General features: G+C 47.0%; 1 protein-coding gene across 1 annotated transcript; it reads right to left on the reverse strand.

Moving 5' to 3' along the window:
• Positions 1-6321: 6321 nt before the first annotated feature.
• LOC100836693 (RNA polymerase II C-terminal domain phosphatase-like 3) lies at positions 6322-12510 on the reverse strand. The gene is made up of 11 exons (XM_003577484.4): positions 11610-12510; positions 11382-11520; positions 11260-11315; positions 11112-11172; positions 9652-11028; positions 8784-9389; positions 8563-8709; positions 8156-8445; positions 7960-8071; positions 7537-7841; positions 6322-7449 (listed from the first exon to the last, which is right to left on the reverse strand). The coding sequence occupies exons 1-11, from the start codon at positions 12233-12235 to the stop codon at positions 7389-7391; spliced, it is 3780 nt and encodes a 1259-aa protein (XP_003577532.1). The 5' UTR covers positions 12236-12510; the 3' UTR covers positions 6322-7388.
• Between the last annotated feature and the right edge of the window lie 219 nt (positions 12511-12729).

The following is a 12729-nucleotide window of genomic DNA, read 5'->3' on the forward strand; positions in this document are numbered from 1 at the left end:
GGGAGAGGCTTGGGGATGTAGCGCTCCTGAGAATTGGTTTCGGATGCTCCCGTGCTCGAAAGCAAGTTAATACTCTTGGATGATTCTCCCTTTTCGGCTCACTTGGTCTCATGGCGGTAAAGTGTCTTCCTATCTGAAGATTGCTCGCCGCGGACCGTTATCACGCCCTTCAGGCCTAGGATCTTCATGCACAATAAATTGTTGTGGATGGCGGCACAAAGACGGTTTAGCGTCGTCCTCCCGAGGATGGCGTTGAAAGAAGCCTCCATATCCACCACGTCGAAGCGTACGAGCTCGGCTCGATGATTTATGGCGTCTCCGAAGGTCGTGAGGAGCTCAATTTGTCCAAGCGGCTGAATGGGCTTCCCCGGTACGAAACCGGTGAGGGGATAAAGGGATGGCTGAAGCGAGCCGTTCTTGTATCCCCCCGTGGCTCCATTAGCTTCTTTAATGTGCTCAGATATAGGATGTCGGCGGAGCTTCCGCCCGTCCACAAGAATCTTCTTGAGCTCACAATTGGCGACGATCGCCGTCACAAAGAGGGCGTCGTCATGTGGGAAGCGTATCCCCTTAGCGTCTTCTTCGATGAAGGCAATTGGCATGCTCGCCCACTTAGGTGGTGGTGTCGGGGTGAAGGTTTCCACGACATTGACTTCGCGAGCGTACTCCTTGTGCTGTCGCTTTGATCCTCGTCCCGTTGTGGAGCCCCCGAGTATCACTCCGACGTGATGTGCGGGTTCCTGGAACGGGAGGTTGTCTTCCTTGGGTGCTGGGTCAGCGACAAGGACGTTGGCGGGGCGCGGAGCCTCGGCTGTCTTCTCATCCTTGCGCCGGGCTTGCATTCGCGCCTGGAACTCTTTGCGGGCCGTGATGAGTGTGTTGCACTCTTCGATGCTATGGCTTGCCGAGTTGTGGATGAGGCACCTTCCAGCTCCTCCCTCGGTCGGACGAGGTGGCTTGTTGGGTTGCCAAGTTTTTTGGGGTGGTGCTTGTCCTTCGAAGGCGAAGATTTTCCGGGCTTAGTCACCGGCGCCCTTTTTCCCCCACCTCCTCTTCTTCTTGGAAGATGAAGCGGGCGCAGGGGGTTTGTCGGACGAGGGAGTTCCTTCGGGAGCGGCGCGTGGCGCGTCCTTCTTGGCGATGTCCCCGTCTTCACCCCGGGCGTATTCTTGCAAGATTCGATAAAGCTCTTCGGTCGTCTTCGGCGGGTTACGACTTAGGGCCCAATTCACTTCTACTTGGAGAAGACCTTGCATGCATGCGTCGATCACGGTGGTCGACGGCGGGTGGCGATTTGGCTTCGCACCTTCGCAAAGCGATGGAAGAAGCTTCAGAGGGATTCTCCCGGCTTTTGTTTCATGGCGTATAGCTCGTGAGCCTGCACGGTTTCTTTGAAGTTCCCTTGAAAGTTGGTGATGAAGACCTCTTGGAGGCGTTCCCATGAGTGCATGGAGTTCTTCCGTAGGTTGTAAAACCAAGTTTGCGCCATTCCGGTGAGCGCGAGCGGAAAGAGGTTGCACATCTCGACGGGTCCTCCCCCGGTGGCCCGTATGGCGGTGGAGTAGACATCCAAGAATTGAAGAGGATTTGACTCCCCGTCGTACGACCGTATCGTGGGCGGCTTGAACCTTGGCAGAAAAGGCATGTCTTGGATCTCCCGAGTGAGTGGGTTGCAAGTCGGCCGATTCTTTTGGTTCCTTCGATGGCGAGGTCCTCCCTCATCGCTTTCGTCGCTAGAGGGGTCGCTTGGAGAATGATCTCGACATTTTTTGGGAGGGTCGGAGCGTCGACGGGAATTCCTTTCGCCGTCGGTGCGGGCTCCGGATTCCGCCACTTGCTCGTTCCCATGCACGCTAGGGTCTAGTTACTCGCGAGGCACAGCTTGAGGTGGTACCTGGTGGGCGCCTTGTTCGACCCTGGCGGGGGGAGCAAGGGGCGCTTGCGGGGCACTCGCAAAGCGAGGTTGATGTTGAGGGTGTGCGATTTGGAGAGCGCCTTGTGGCGGAAGCCTTCAATAAGGATGATACCAAGGAGCTCCTTGGGCGATCGCGGCGAGCGCCAGTGGAGGTAATCCCGGGTTGGAGGGGTCGTAGGCCGGGACTCCTTGGTTTTCTGGCGCGGATCCTCCCGACGCCACATGGTTTCCTCTTGTAGGTTCCGAGGGCAGGGTTACCACCGGTTGTAGGGTAGGTGGCACGAAGCCCATCGAGCGAGGCATGCCGAGTTTCGTATCCCCTGCGGGGGCGGCAATCGTAGGCAGCTCGCTGATCCTTGCCACTACGTTGGTAAGTGTCGAGGGACCGCCTACGACGGTTTCGAGCACCTCGGTTCCTTCCGGGACGGCCGGTAGTGAAGGGGTGACCACGACTTCCGTAGTGGCGACCAAGCTTGCGGCGGTGTCCGGATTGGTGATGTTTCCTTCTTCCTCGGGAGCCCCCGAGGCACTTGCTTTCTTCGTTTGCAACCGTGTAGACTTCGCGGCAAGTTGGGCACCCGATGAAGTAGGCTTCGTCGGGGCCATTAATTCTTCAATTGCGGCGAGGGTTCCCCACGATCGGCGCCACTGTTGTTGTTCTCGACAACAATTAGAGTAAGGGGTGCCAATGCTCGATGGCACAAGTGCGGGTATAAATATAGGGCGTGTACGCCGGCCTTATAGCGAAGGTCGCCGTACACTCGGACAAGTTGACACGTCGATACTTTTTGAATAGGTTCGGTCGACCCTGCGGGTGCGACTTAATCCTATGTTAGGAAAGGCTTCGAGGGTGTTGTTAGCCGAGGGCTTGGGCCGAGCGGATCTTCTCAAGACACCTTTTGGCGAGAGGTTCGTCGGAGCCGCCTCGTACTTGGAACGAACGCGTATTTCCAAGTATCGAGGTTAGGATACCCTCAGAACTCAAACCCAACCCCTTCTCCTTCGAGTCCGGGCCGAACGCGTCTTCCCAGATCTCGAAACTAGAGCTCTTTGCAAGAGGCTCTAGCCCTCTCCCCTTGAGTTTATTCAAGTTGAGAGTGAATGATACATGCCCCCATTGGGGGGTATTTCTAGCCTAGGGGTCCATAACAAAAGACCATGGCTCTCCTTGAGGGAGAGAGAAAAGTGGGGGCAAAGTGGTAAAAATAACTTCTTTGGTTCATAGCTTTTGTGTGCACCATGGGGGAAAAGAGGGGCTTGGTCCATGGTCCACCATGGACTAATGGCCCCCTCCTCACACCTTTCTTGCCCCTACTCTAACTCATTTGACCCTTTGACCATGGCATGAGAGGCTTTGAATTGTTAACTTGTCTTCCTTTGCCACATAGGATTGATTGCGCCACGTGGGCGTCTTGACTCATGCTCGGGAAATGTTGACTTGGTCGTCACAACGTAGGATTTACGGCCCGGCCCATTTAACGATTTTATTTTACTACAACACGTATAAAATAATTTTTCAGAATGTCAATACATTCCAGACTTGGTATGATCGCCTTGATCATCCTAGCATCGGGATGATACGAAAATTATGAACAATTTTGTTGGTCATGCAGTTTTACACGCTGCTGACTTAATTCATAAGTGAACAACTGCATATCATAATAATTCCCCTATCCTAATTGGGATACCAAAGATTTCCCATCTGCCACTATTCGGTTAAATACCAATATCACTACCCAGCGTACATCAATGGCCCCTCACAGATTTGGGATCTATGTGAGAATTAATTGTATTTTCCGTCACTTACAAATACCTCGAACCCCAATCAGGGGGAGTTATTCATGGCTAGTACACTATCTATATCACCGAGGAGCATTTTCAGGCATTAGGGGGAGATTTCAAGTACCAGAAAGAATGGCAGGAAATTAATATGAATGTCCAACATATTTTCTCCTCAAATCCACGTACTCAAGGATTTGAACCTCTGGTTCAGAAAATCATTCATTTGCAACACATTGCAAATAATCTACCATACTCATTTACTGACTACAACGGTATCATACAAATCCTCTAAATCATGCAACTAATGTGCCTGAAAGAGTGGAGGTACCAATAGAAAAAACCACTCAACTCCCCATTCAATACACGAGGGGGAGAAGTATGGCCACACCACATGATTCAGCTCCTCGCAAGCAACGAAGAAAACTTCAGAGTATACTCTCAAAAATCAGTAAATGCAATTCAACTTCACGTTGATAGATACCAAATGGGTAGTATACGCCGAGTGGAAGGGAAACCTCCACAAACCCAGCTCAATAGTGCACACAATGACTGGGACATCGGAATACCCAGACTTGACCGCATTGGGAAACTGTGAATAGTCATCATGGGTACATAATCGTATATACGATGATCTCACGTGTATCTAGCTGATCAACACACTGAACCATGCACAAATATCTAGATTTTGGAGAATCATCAAAAAGCCTACAAATTGTCGACATACATTTCTGCACTATAATTGCAACGACCTCCCAAATGATCCTAGTCCAAAGACCATGGCCATGGCATAGTGTGTCAACACTCGGACTGGATTCAATCGAAGGATGCAATGCAAGCAAGATTAGCTTCGCTCAATAAAAAGGAAGGTATCAGCGAAAGTAATACCTGCACCAATTTTTCTTCCGTAACAAGAATGAAAATAACGAGGTGGCGAAACTCAAAAGCGAGGCTTGTAGCACTAGGGTTCACGCAGATACCCGAAACCAATTCTCCATATATGCATGGAATCATTTTCCGATAACATATTTCAATGGCAGATCTAAATCGTCTATTTATGCAGTTGAGACGTAGTGACAAAATATCTTTATGAGTCACCTATTTTGGACATATAGGTTTCTCGAGGAATCCCAATTTTCAAATGCACACGAAAGACGCAACATGAATAGTGTAAAACCTTAATAAGCCACTATATGGCTTATCAACATAGTCTGGCAAATTGGTACAGCTGACTAAATGAGTTTCTTAAACTGAAGGAATACTCAAAAAATGATGATTGTACAAGTGTATATATCAAGAAGTTTGGTGATACATACAATCATCTAAAGACGGAATTCAAGATGAAGGATCCGGGTAAAACCAAATTTACTTGGGTTTTCAAGTATTATGGTAAAATCACCTAAAGACGGAATTCAAGATGAAGGATCCGTGTAAGACCAAATTTACTTGGGTTTTCAAGTATTATGGTACATCGACCAAATTTGGATTTTTTTTTAACATGGACAAATCTTATCCACCAAATCTCTCATGGTTGTTCGATTTCTAAATGTAGAGAAAGATCCATTTAAACCATGTGACAGGATAAGAGATATCAAAACTCCACTATCATTGGATAAACTGACTCTGACTACTTATCAGATCCCACAAAGTTAGATCAAAATAGACTGCATGTTCCTACATGGTAGGATAGCCATCCAAAAAAGTTGTCCATACTTCACTCTAGTGGCTAAACCCACCAATTATTCTGGAATTAATACGGGCAACACACAAATGTGTGCATGTCTTCACAGAATGACAAACCACATATATCATGTGGTATTGATTCGATTGAATCACCTACAATTATATATGAAGATAATCCTGCTTATGTTGCACAGATGCAAACGGGTTATATCAGTATGCGACAACTTAAAACATGCAAGCATTTGGGGGAGTATCCACCTAAATTTAACCGGTTCACAACATCATATTGCACTCTTTTCCTATTATGAGTTTTACTCACTAGTTTCTCATAAAATATTTTTAATGAGGTAATATCAACATAAGATTATATGTCGTATTATCTATTTTCCCCACCGGGATTTTTAAAGATGATATACAAGACATATTTATTGCTCACAAAATTTAATATGAATTATCAAGTAACAATAATCAATATATGTTGTACCACTTTCTCCTTATTTTTCCCATTAGGTTTTTAGGAAGGAGTTTTCACAACATATCAATATAAGTATTACTTTCCTCAATATTTTTCCCATAGGGTTTTTTGAGGAAATTACGAAATTACAAGATTATAAGATTCCATGGTGTTACAAGTACGAGAAGGCGTGTTAAGAATAAATTAGCATGTGATCAGTTAGATTTAACACGTGTTAATTAGTACTAACGACAGTTAATTAGCAACTGTCGCCTCTATAATTTCCACACGTTTTCTCTCCCGATTTCTCCCGAGCAGCAACTGTGCCCAAATCTTGAGGCGCCACATCTCCTTGTATAAATATAGCACCGATCAATGAAAACAAACACAGATTCATTCTCAATCATTTCATTCTCAACAACTTGCACATGTTTCTTCAATAGGTTTAATTTGCATTCGTTCTCATAACAGAAGCAGGAAAAAGAGTGTATAGAGGGCCAGAGCAGAAAATACTGTCATTAGGTGGGCCAAAGCCCAAAAATACATGGTTACATGTACAAAAAAGAAGTGACCTAGACGTAATTTCCAAATGAGGGCTCCTGCTGGTCCCGTCTCCCCCACTGAACAGAAGGTAGGTTTTCAAGAGTGCAAGAAAAATATATGGTGGGAAAAGTTAATATGTTAAATGCCTTTTGGAGTTAAGATTTTTAACAGCCAATTAATGTGAGGAGTTCGGTATAGAAACCAATGCAAAGTTAATTTTTCATCATTATCCCCCCTACAAGCCCCTTACAGTCCGAATCATCCGGCCATACTATTCCTTTACCAAGTTCTAGCCACCAAAATCTTTGGAAAAATTTCACCGAACATTTCGATGACATCTTCTGCATTCTTATCTCACACCTTTTAACTCCCCGCTGACCAAAAAGCTTTTCCGTACACGCCCTACCCTGGCGTCATGAACTGATACCTCGCACCGTACGAATACGAAAACTTTTTGTTCTGTTGCGGAGAGTGTAGAGAGCAGGTGTCCTTTTCCATGTGGCTTTGAGCACAGGGACTTAAATGACTCCTTCATTCCAAGGACTGCTGCTCCTGCAGCCACTTCGGCGGATGACTGATATCGGCCATGAGTCCATGACCCATTTCTGTGGCAAGCAGCACACGCTTGGCAGGAGGCCAGCGCAAAGCCGCAAACACATAACCGTACAGGAAAGATACCATTTCTACATGTTACAAGGTATAGAGTGGTGACTCTTCGCCCACCTTTGCCTTTGGCATGTCTGTCTTCCATGGTGTATCTGAACCCTTCCAAGCAAACATATTCACCACCCAAGACAGTTTGGGCTAAACCTCTCTTCTTTCAGGCTTTGGAGAAAGCATTTTTCGTTGCCTGTTTTAACCTGCGGTTCTCTTAGAGACAATTGTTTCCTTAGAAAGGTCCAGTGTTTTTAGTGAAGTTGTCTCGTTTTTCTTGTCATGTTATGTTTTCATGACCCGAACCATGTCCTAGGAGGATCCCAGGGACACTGGATGGGAATTTAGGCTCAGGATATGTTATTTAACTGCAAAATCGTGCTCACTGGCGCGTCGGTATAAGAGTGCTGAAGCTTCTACCCTGTAGATGGCAAACATGGTACAATTGGAATTTAGGTTTGTTTAACAAAAAATGGATTGAAGTAAATTAAGAATTAATATTCCTCACCATCCTGGATGAACAACATATCTGCCCGTTTGCAATGCCCAATTCACCTTGTCAGTCCCAAGGGAGTTGGCGACAACATGAGTGACCCGATCGTCAATCTGGTTCGTGCACACTGCACCAAACTGCTCTGCACTCTGCCATAGAGGATGCAAGTGGGGGTTAGCTTCTCCAACCGGGAATATCCGGCTGAAGACAATACGGCAGCCAGCAAGGATCCTTCGCTGCTCAGATGCTAGTATGCTCCGCACATCAGCATCATTTAGGTTGGGATGAGAAAAGAAGTTTTGGTGAATGCGTCCAATAACCTATTTCAAGAATTTGAGAAGTATCAGTATAATCAAGTTGCATTTCCATTTTCACTGGAAAAAAAGTTGTATTCAATTTAAATGCTCAAGAGTTCATTGAGGGAATGTCACATCATACCGCCAGTGAAGAAGCAAGAGTGCCATCCTCTGGCCTTTCGTCTCGATCAATTTCAAGAAGTGATGGTCCAGGAAGGCCAAATTGCCGTCTACTGCAGGGGAAATAGGTATATCTACACAACATCGTTTTAATAGGCTTAACAAGATGCATGTGATATTATTTTCAATTTGAGGAAACATTTGACAGAGAAACATACCTTTCTACAACAATCATATTGTTTTTGTTGTGGGGCCAGACTCTCACAGAGTCATCAATGATCACGACTGCAGATTCCATCCCCAATACCCCATCAAGATCTTTACTTTTCGGTACTCGATCATCACTGTCAAAAGAATCGCCATCACCACCTCTTGACGTGCCATCACCACCTCTTGAGATGACTCTCCCCTCAAACAGTGCTCCAGTTGGGTCAAGAACCTTGGCCATCTCAGTAGCATACAGCTTGTTCCCCATCGTGTATAGATGCAACTCGTAAAGCTTACTTGCCTACAGCATAAAAGCACCAAACAGAACCATATTCAACAGAGTAGAAAAATATATCCATGAGCAGTGCTGAGATATCTAAGACAACAATCGGTGCTGAGATATCTAAGATGGCAAAACCTTCTCAAGAAAGTTCCATATTCCTGGTCTCAGTTTGGTCCACATGCTCATATGATGCAAACGGAACAGATGGCGCTCTGGCCTCTCCCGGTCTTGCTCCTCTTTCTTCCGCAAAATCTCTTCATGAATAGGATCCACTTCTAAAAACTGAATTAGAAGTGCAAACTATGTTAATTAACTTGTCAAATAGTTAAACTCAAGTCATAGGCTACAAACCATACCTTCGCAGAATTGAGGAGTGTGTGATCCAAATCAAGTACCAAACAAAGCTTCCTTGCTGAAAACATCTTCTGCTGCTCCATGATCCGTCTTGCCCTTTCCTTCTGTATGAGAGCCTTCTGCTGGTCATCATAACCGCTAAGGAGATCATCGAGATCTCCCCATTGGTTAGCTGGTGGTGCAGCACCAAGCGTTGTAGCAGGAGAAGCATTTGTTGCGGCATCAGCATTGGGATCATTCTGCCCAGGAGCTAGTCTTGGATCTGCCCTATTTATGCTGCCTGAAGTTTGCTGAGGAGCCATGAGTGATGAAGCAGCTAACTGTGAATTAGAGACAGGATCCACCATACTGGCGCTCATGGTGGATGGCCGAGCAATGTTGGATAATGAAACTGGTTGAGAAGGCAATGCACCAGTCTGAAGTTGCTCTGCCTGTTGTTCACGGTTGATCATATTGTCTTTGCTGTCCTGGGAGACTGGCAGGACAATTCCATTGCTTCTGGCCTGCTCAGAGTTCGTTGTATCGTTCTTTGGCGATGTGTTATTATGGAGAATGCGACGGGGATCACGCGGTTTCATACGTATTACTCCAGCATCAGTTTGTGAGATCTATAGATACAACAACAGTTAACATCAGAACCATCGTAAAACAAAAGCAGCAAATGACACCAGACGAGAAAATAGTTTGCCTAACTATTGGCGATGTAAAACCTGCCAAGTTAATGTAACCTCAACATGGATATCCCAAGTCCTAAGTTATTTCTCTTGACTTTTTATGCCTCACAAATATACTGAGATGGAAATCACTATAAAGTAAAACGATAGAGACGATTATCAAACAAAGATGCAAGTGTCGTAGCAAGAGCTTTACCACAGGGGCTGTTTGCGTCGGACATTGTGGCCTAATAGAAGGAATTTGTGCAGCATCTGCAGTTTTTAGAGCACTGCCAGGTGGTATAACCATCCCTGCAGTGTCATTATTGATCATGCCAGAAGAGATACCACCTAAAGTATTTACCGTCTGCTGAGGTTCTGATGCTGACCTCTTCTGCTGCTCCATTTGAATCCAATGCATGAGCACAGTCGGGTTCACAGCAATGTCCTTTAACACTGCAGGCAGCGAAACACTAGGAGCTGCACTGGTCTGTGGAACTGAATCAGGTTGCCCGGCATTAAGAGTTTTGGTACTCGTTACACTACTATTTGTGATGCTACTCACATTACTAAGCAGTTGACTGTCTGCCCTAAGATTCGGATTTCCTGTTGTTTTGGTATCAAGCCTTGTATTCTGATTTGATTGAACTCTATCACTTGGATAGAAGCTAATATTGCTTCCATCTCTACCTGGTGGTACCTGCAAGTCCCTGGGATTACCAATACTCCCCCTAGCTCTTTTTACCATGTTTTCATCCATCAGAGGTTGGCCAACTGCCTTGTGCTTGCCCAAGGTCCCCCCTAGGGACGCATTGGGTTCTGCAAAATTCATACATCTGTTTGCATCACCAGGATCACGGTTCAAATACCTGAGCCTTGGATCTCTACTTTTAGCTGAAGGTTTTAGAGCAAGGTTGGGGCCTGAAACAGACTGCTCAATTTTTTTAGCATAACCTGGAGGACCACTGAAACTGCCATTGCTGCTGCTAACTGTACTAGGCCGAGAAGCAGGTATCTGACTCACACTTGGCAATGCAGTCTTATTTGAAGATGAAAAGCTTGAAATTTCACCAAACATATCACCATCTTTGTCTTCAGATTTATCACCATCACCAGAAGGAGTTGGGCTTGGAAGATCATCATTTGCAAAGTTAGACTTCTGGCTATACTTTTGCTTGTATGAGGAAACATCCAGTGAATCATTTACGGAAGGATACAGATTTTTTTTAGAAGGCTCAGCTCTTTCTGTCAAAGATCTGTCAGGTCCCATTGGAAATGCTCCAAACCCAATGGGCTTTGGCACAGAAAACTGTGGTGCATTATCTCGGGTAGGTGAGGGTAAGCTGTTCTCATCATGATCTGCATGAAGATCCAGCAAGGGGCTAACCATTCTATTCTTTGTCTGTGTCTCCAACCAGGGCAAACTTGAGCCACTAAATGGATTTGTTGCTCCTGATTCAAATGGTAATCTCTCTGATGGAACCTGTCCAGTTGGAACCACAACGTTCGTTGAATTGGTGCTGCAACTGGCATTTGGACCATCAGTATTTTCTTCTCCATCCACAAAAGCTAACTGTCTCACACGACTATCGAGCTGTTCACAGAAAAGAAAGAGAACTGAGCTTTAGAGCAAAATCTAATCATAATGAGGACCCAAGAGGTACAAACTAGACAAACCTCAACTCGCTGGTCAGGTGTCAGCATGTCTGAATATCTGTTTCTTAAGTGAAACAGCAACCTAGCCATGCAATAGCACTGTTTTAGTAATACAGAAAAGAAGTCAATTTATTCCACAAATGATTAGCAAAAGATGACTTCTCTTTACTTCAAGAGCATTTCCTTGTTCTGGACCCTCTTCGGCATGGCATATGAATTAGCCACCTACAACAATGCAAAAGATGTGAGACGTGTGGTTCACAAAGGAAATAACCCAACAGTCAGTCTTACAGTGGTTATGGTGTCAATTCCAACAAACCCCTGCTGAACAAGAGCGTCAAGCATAGGCATCGGGCTACCACTCTCCAGGAACAGCGGCTTCAGGTTCTCAAAGCAAGTGCGCAGGCGTTCACACGCACCCTCAAATGACCTACAATGCAAATAACTTATGCTCAGCAATTGAATCAAACACTATGTCCATTAAACACATTATCTTTGGAATGAAACACCAGCCCATACTTCTCAGCTTCCTCGATGGAAACCATTTCAAGCTCCTCCAATATGCTCCCCACACGCTGGTCAAAATCAACCTCCTCTTCAACAGCCACAGCCGCAGTATTACTCCCCTCCACAGCCATCGATTCCGACTTCTCCGGCACATCAGAGTCCAAGTCGATAGTCTCAGGCTGTGCATGCGGAGATGGAAAGGAGGTATCCACAGCTTCCCCCTCCTCAATCTCGCCCTCTTCCTTCTCCTCGTCAGAGGTGTCCACGATGTGCTCGACCTCGTCCTCGTCGGCGGCAGGAGGAGGAACGAGCGGCTTATTCTGCACGGCCTGGGCCCACGCAAAGCTGTGGAATGCCGGCGCGTAACTGCGCGACATGGTGTACCCCATCCAAACCCTAGATCTCTGCGCCGCCGCCGACGCGGCCGTCCCGGCGGCGGCGCCGCCGGACGACTCCTTCTGAAAGTCAGCGGCCGTAATCTCCTCCAGCGACTCAGAGGAGTCCTCGTCAGACGTCTCCCCTCCGCCGTTGGCGGAAACGAGGTCGCCCCCTGGCGCCAGCACCGCCGACCGCGGCCGCTCCCTCGTCATCAGCACGACCAGCCTCTCCTCGTCTTTCGGCGTGACCGTCACGCGCATGTGCCGTCCCCCGGCGTACGCTACCGGCGAGGCGGCGGGCCACAAACCGCCTCCTGGGTCTCGTTCTACGCGGTCAAATCCGGCGACCCGGAGCTCAATCGGCAGCTCCCGGCGGCGCCTGCCGATACAGCGACCTCCGAACCACACCAATCTATAAGAGCCCCCGTCAGATTCGCGAGAGCCCGCGCCGGATTGCGCTGGATCGGAGGCGCACGGGGGTAGAAGAGAAGAAGAAGACAGCGCGACGCCAGATTTGGGGCGGACGAGGGGACTCGTGAGGCTTGGGCAGAAACTTATACAAAACGGAAGTTTTAATCCGACCGTTTGTGTTTGATTTCGACGGTGATCGATAGGTACACGTAGCGCTGGGGTTGTGGCTGCAGAGGTGGGTGGGGGAACACGGCGGCTTTGCTTCTGTCATGCTCATGCTCATTCCCCTGCTCTGCTTGCGTTGGGTTTTATTCGTGGGATCTGAGTGGCGAATGCATTTTAGA

Source organism: Brachypodium distachyon, chromosome 4 (genome assembly GCF_000005505.3).
Source record: "Brachypodium distachyon strain Bd21 chromosome 4, Brachypodium_distachyon_v3.0, whole genome shotgun sequence".
Lineage (NCBI taxonomy): Eukaryota > Viridiplantae > Streptophyta > Magnoliopsida > Poales > Poaceae > Brachypodium > Brachypodium distachyon.

Bases quoted from the DNA above. Each gene is read 5' to 3' on its own strand.
- LOC100836693 (XM_003577484.4), bottom strand. From the start codon at position 12,235: ATGCGCGTGACGGTCACGCCGAAAGACGAGGAGAGGCTGGTCGTGCTG. The intron at 8,072-8,155 runs GTATGTTTCTCT...GATGTTGTGTAG, and splicing joins AATATGATTGTTGTAGAAAG to ATATACCTATTTCCCCTGCA. The intron at 7,842-7,959 runs GTATGATGTGAC...TTCTTGAAATAG, and splicing joins CTCTTGCTTCTTCACTGGCG to GTTATTGGACGCATTCACCA.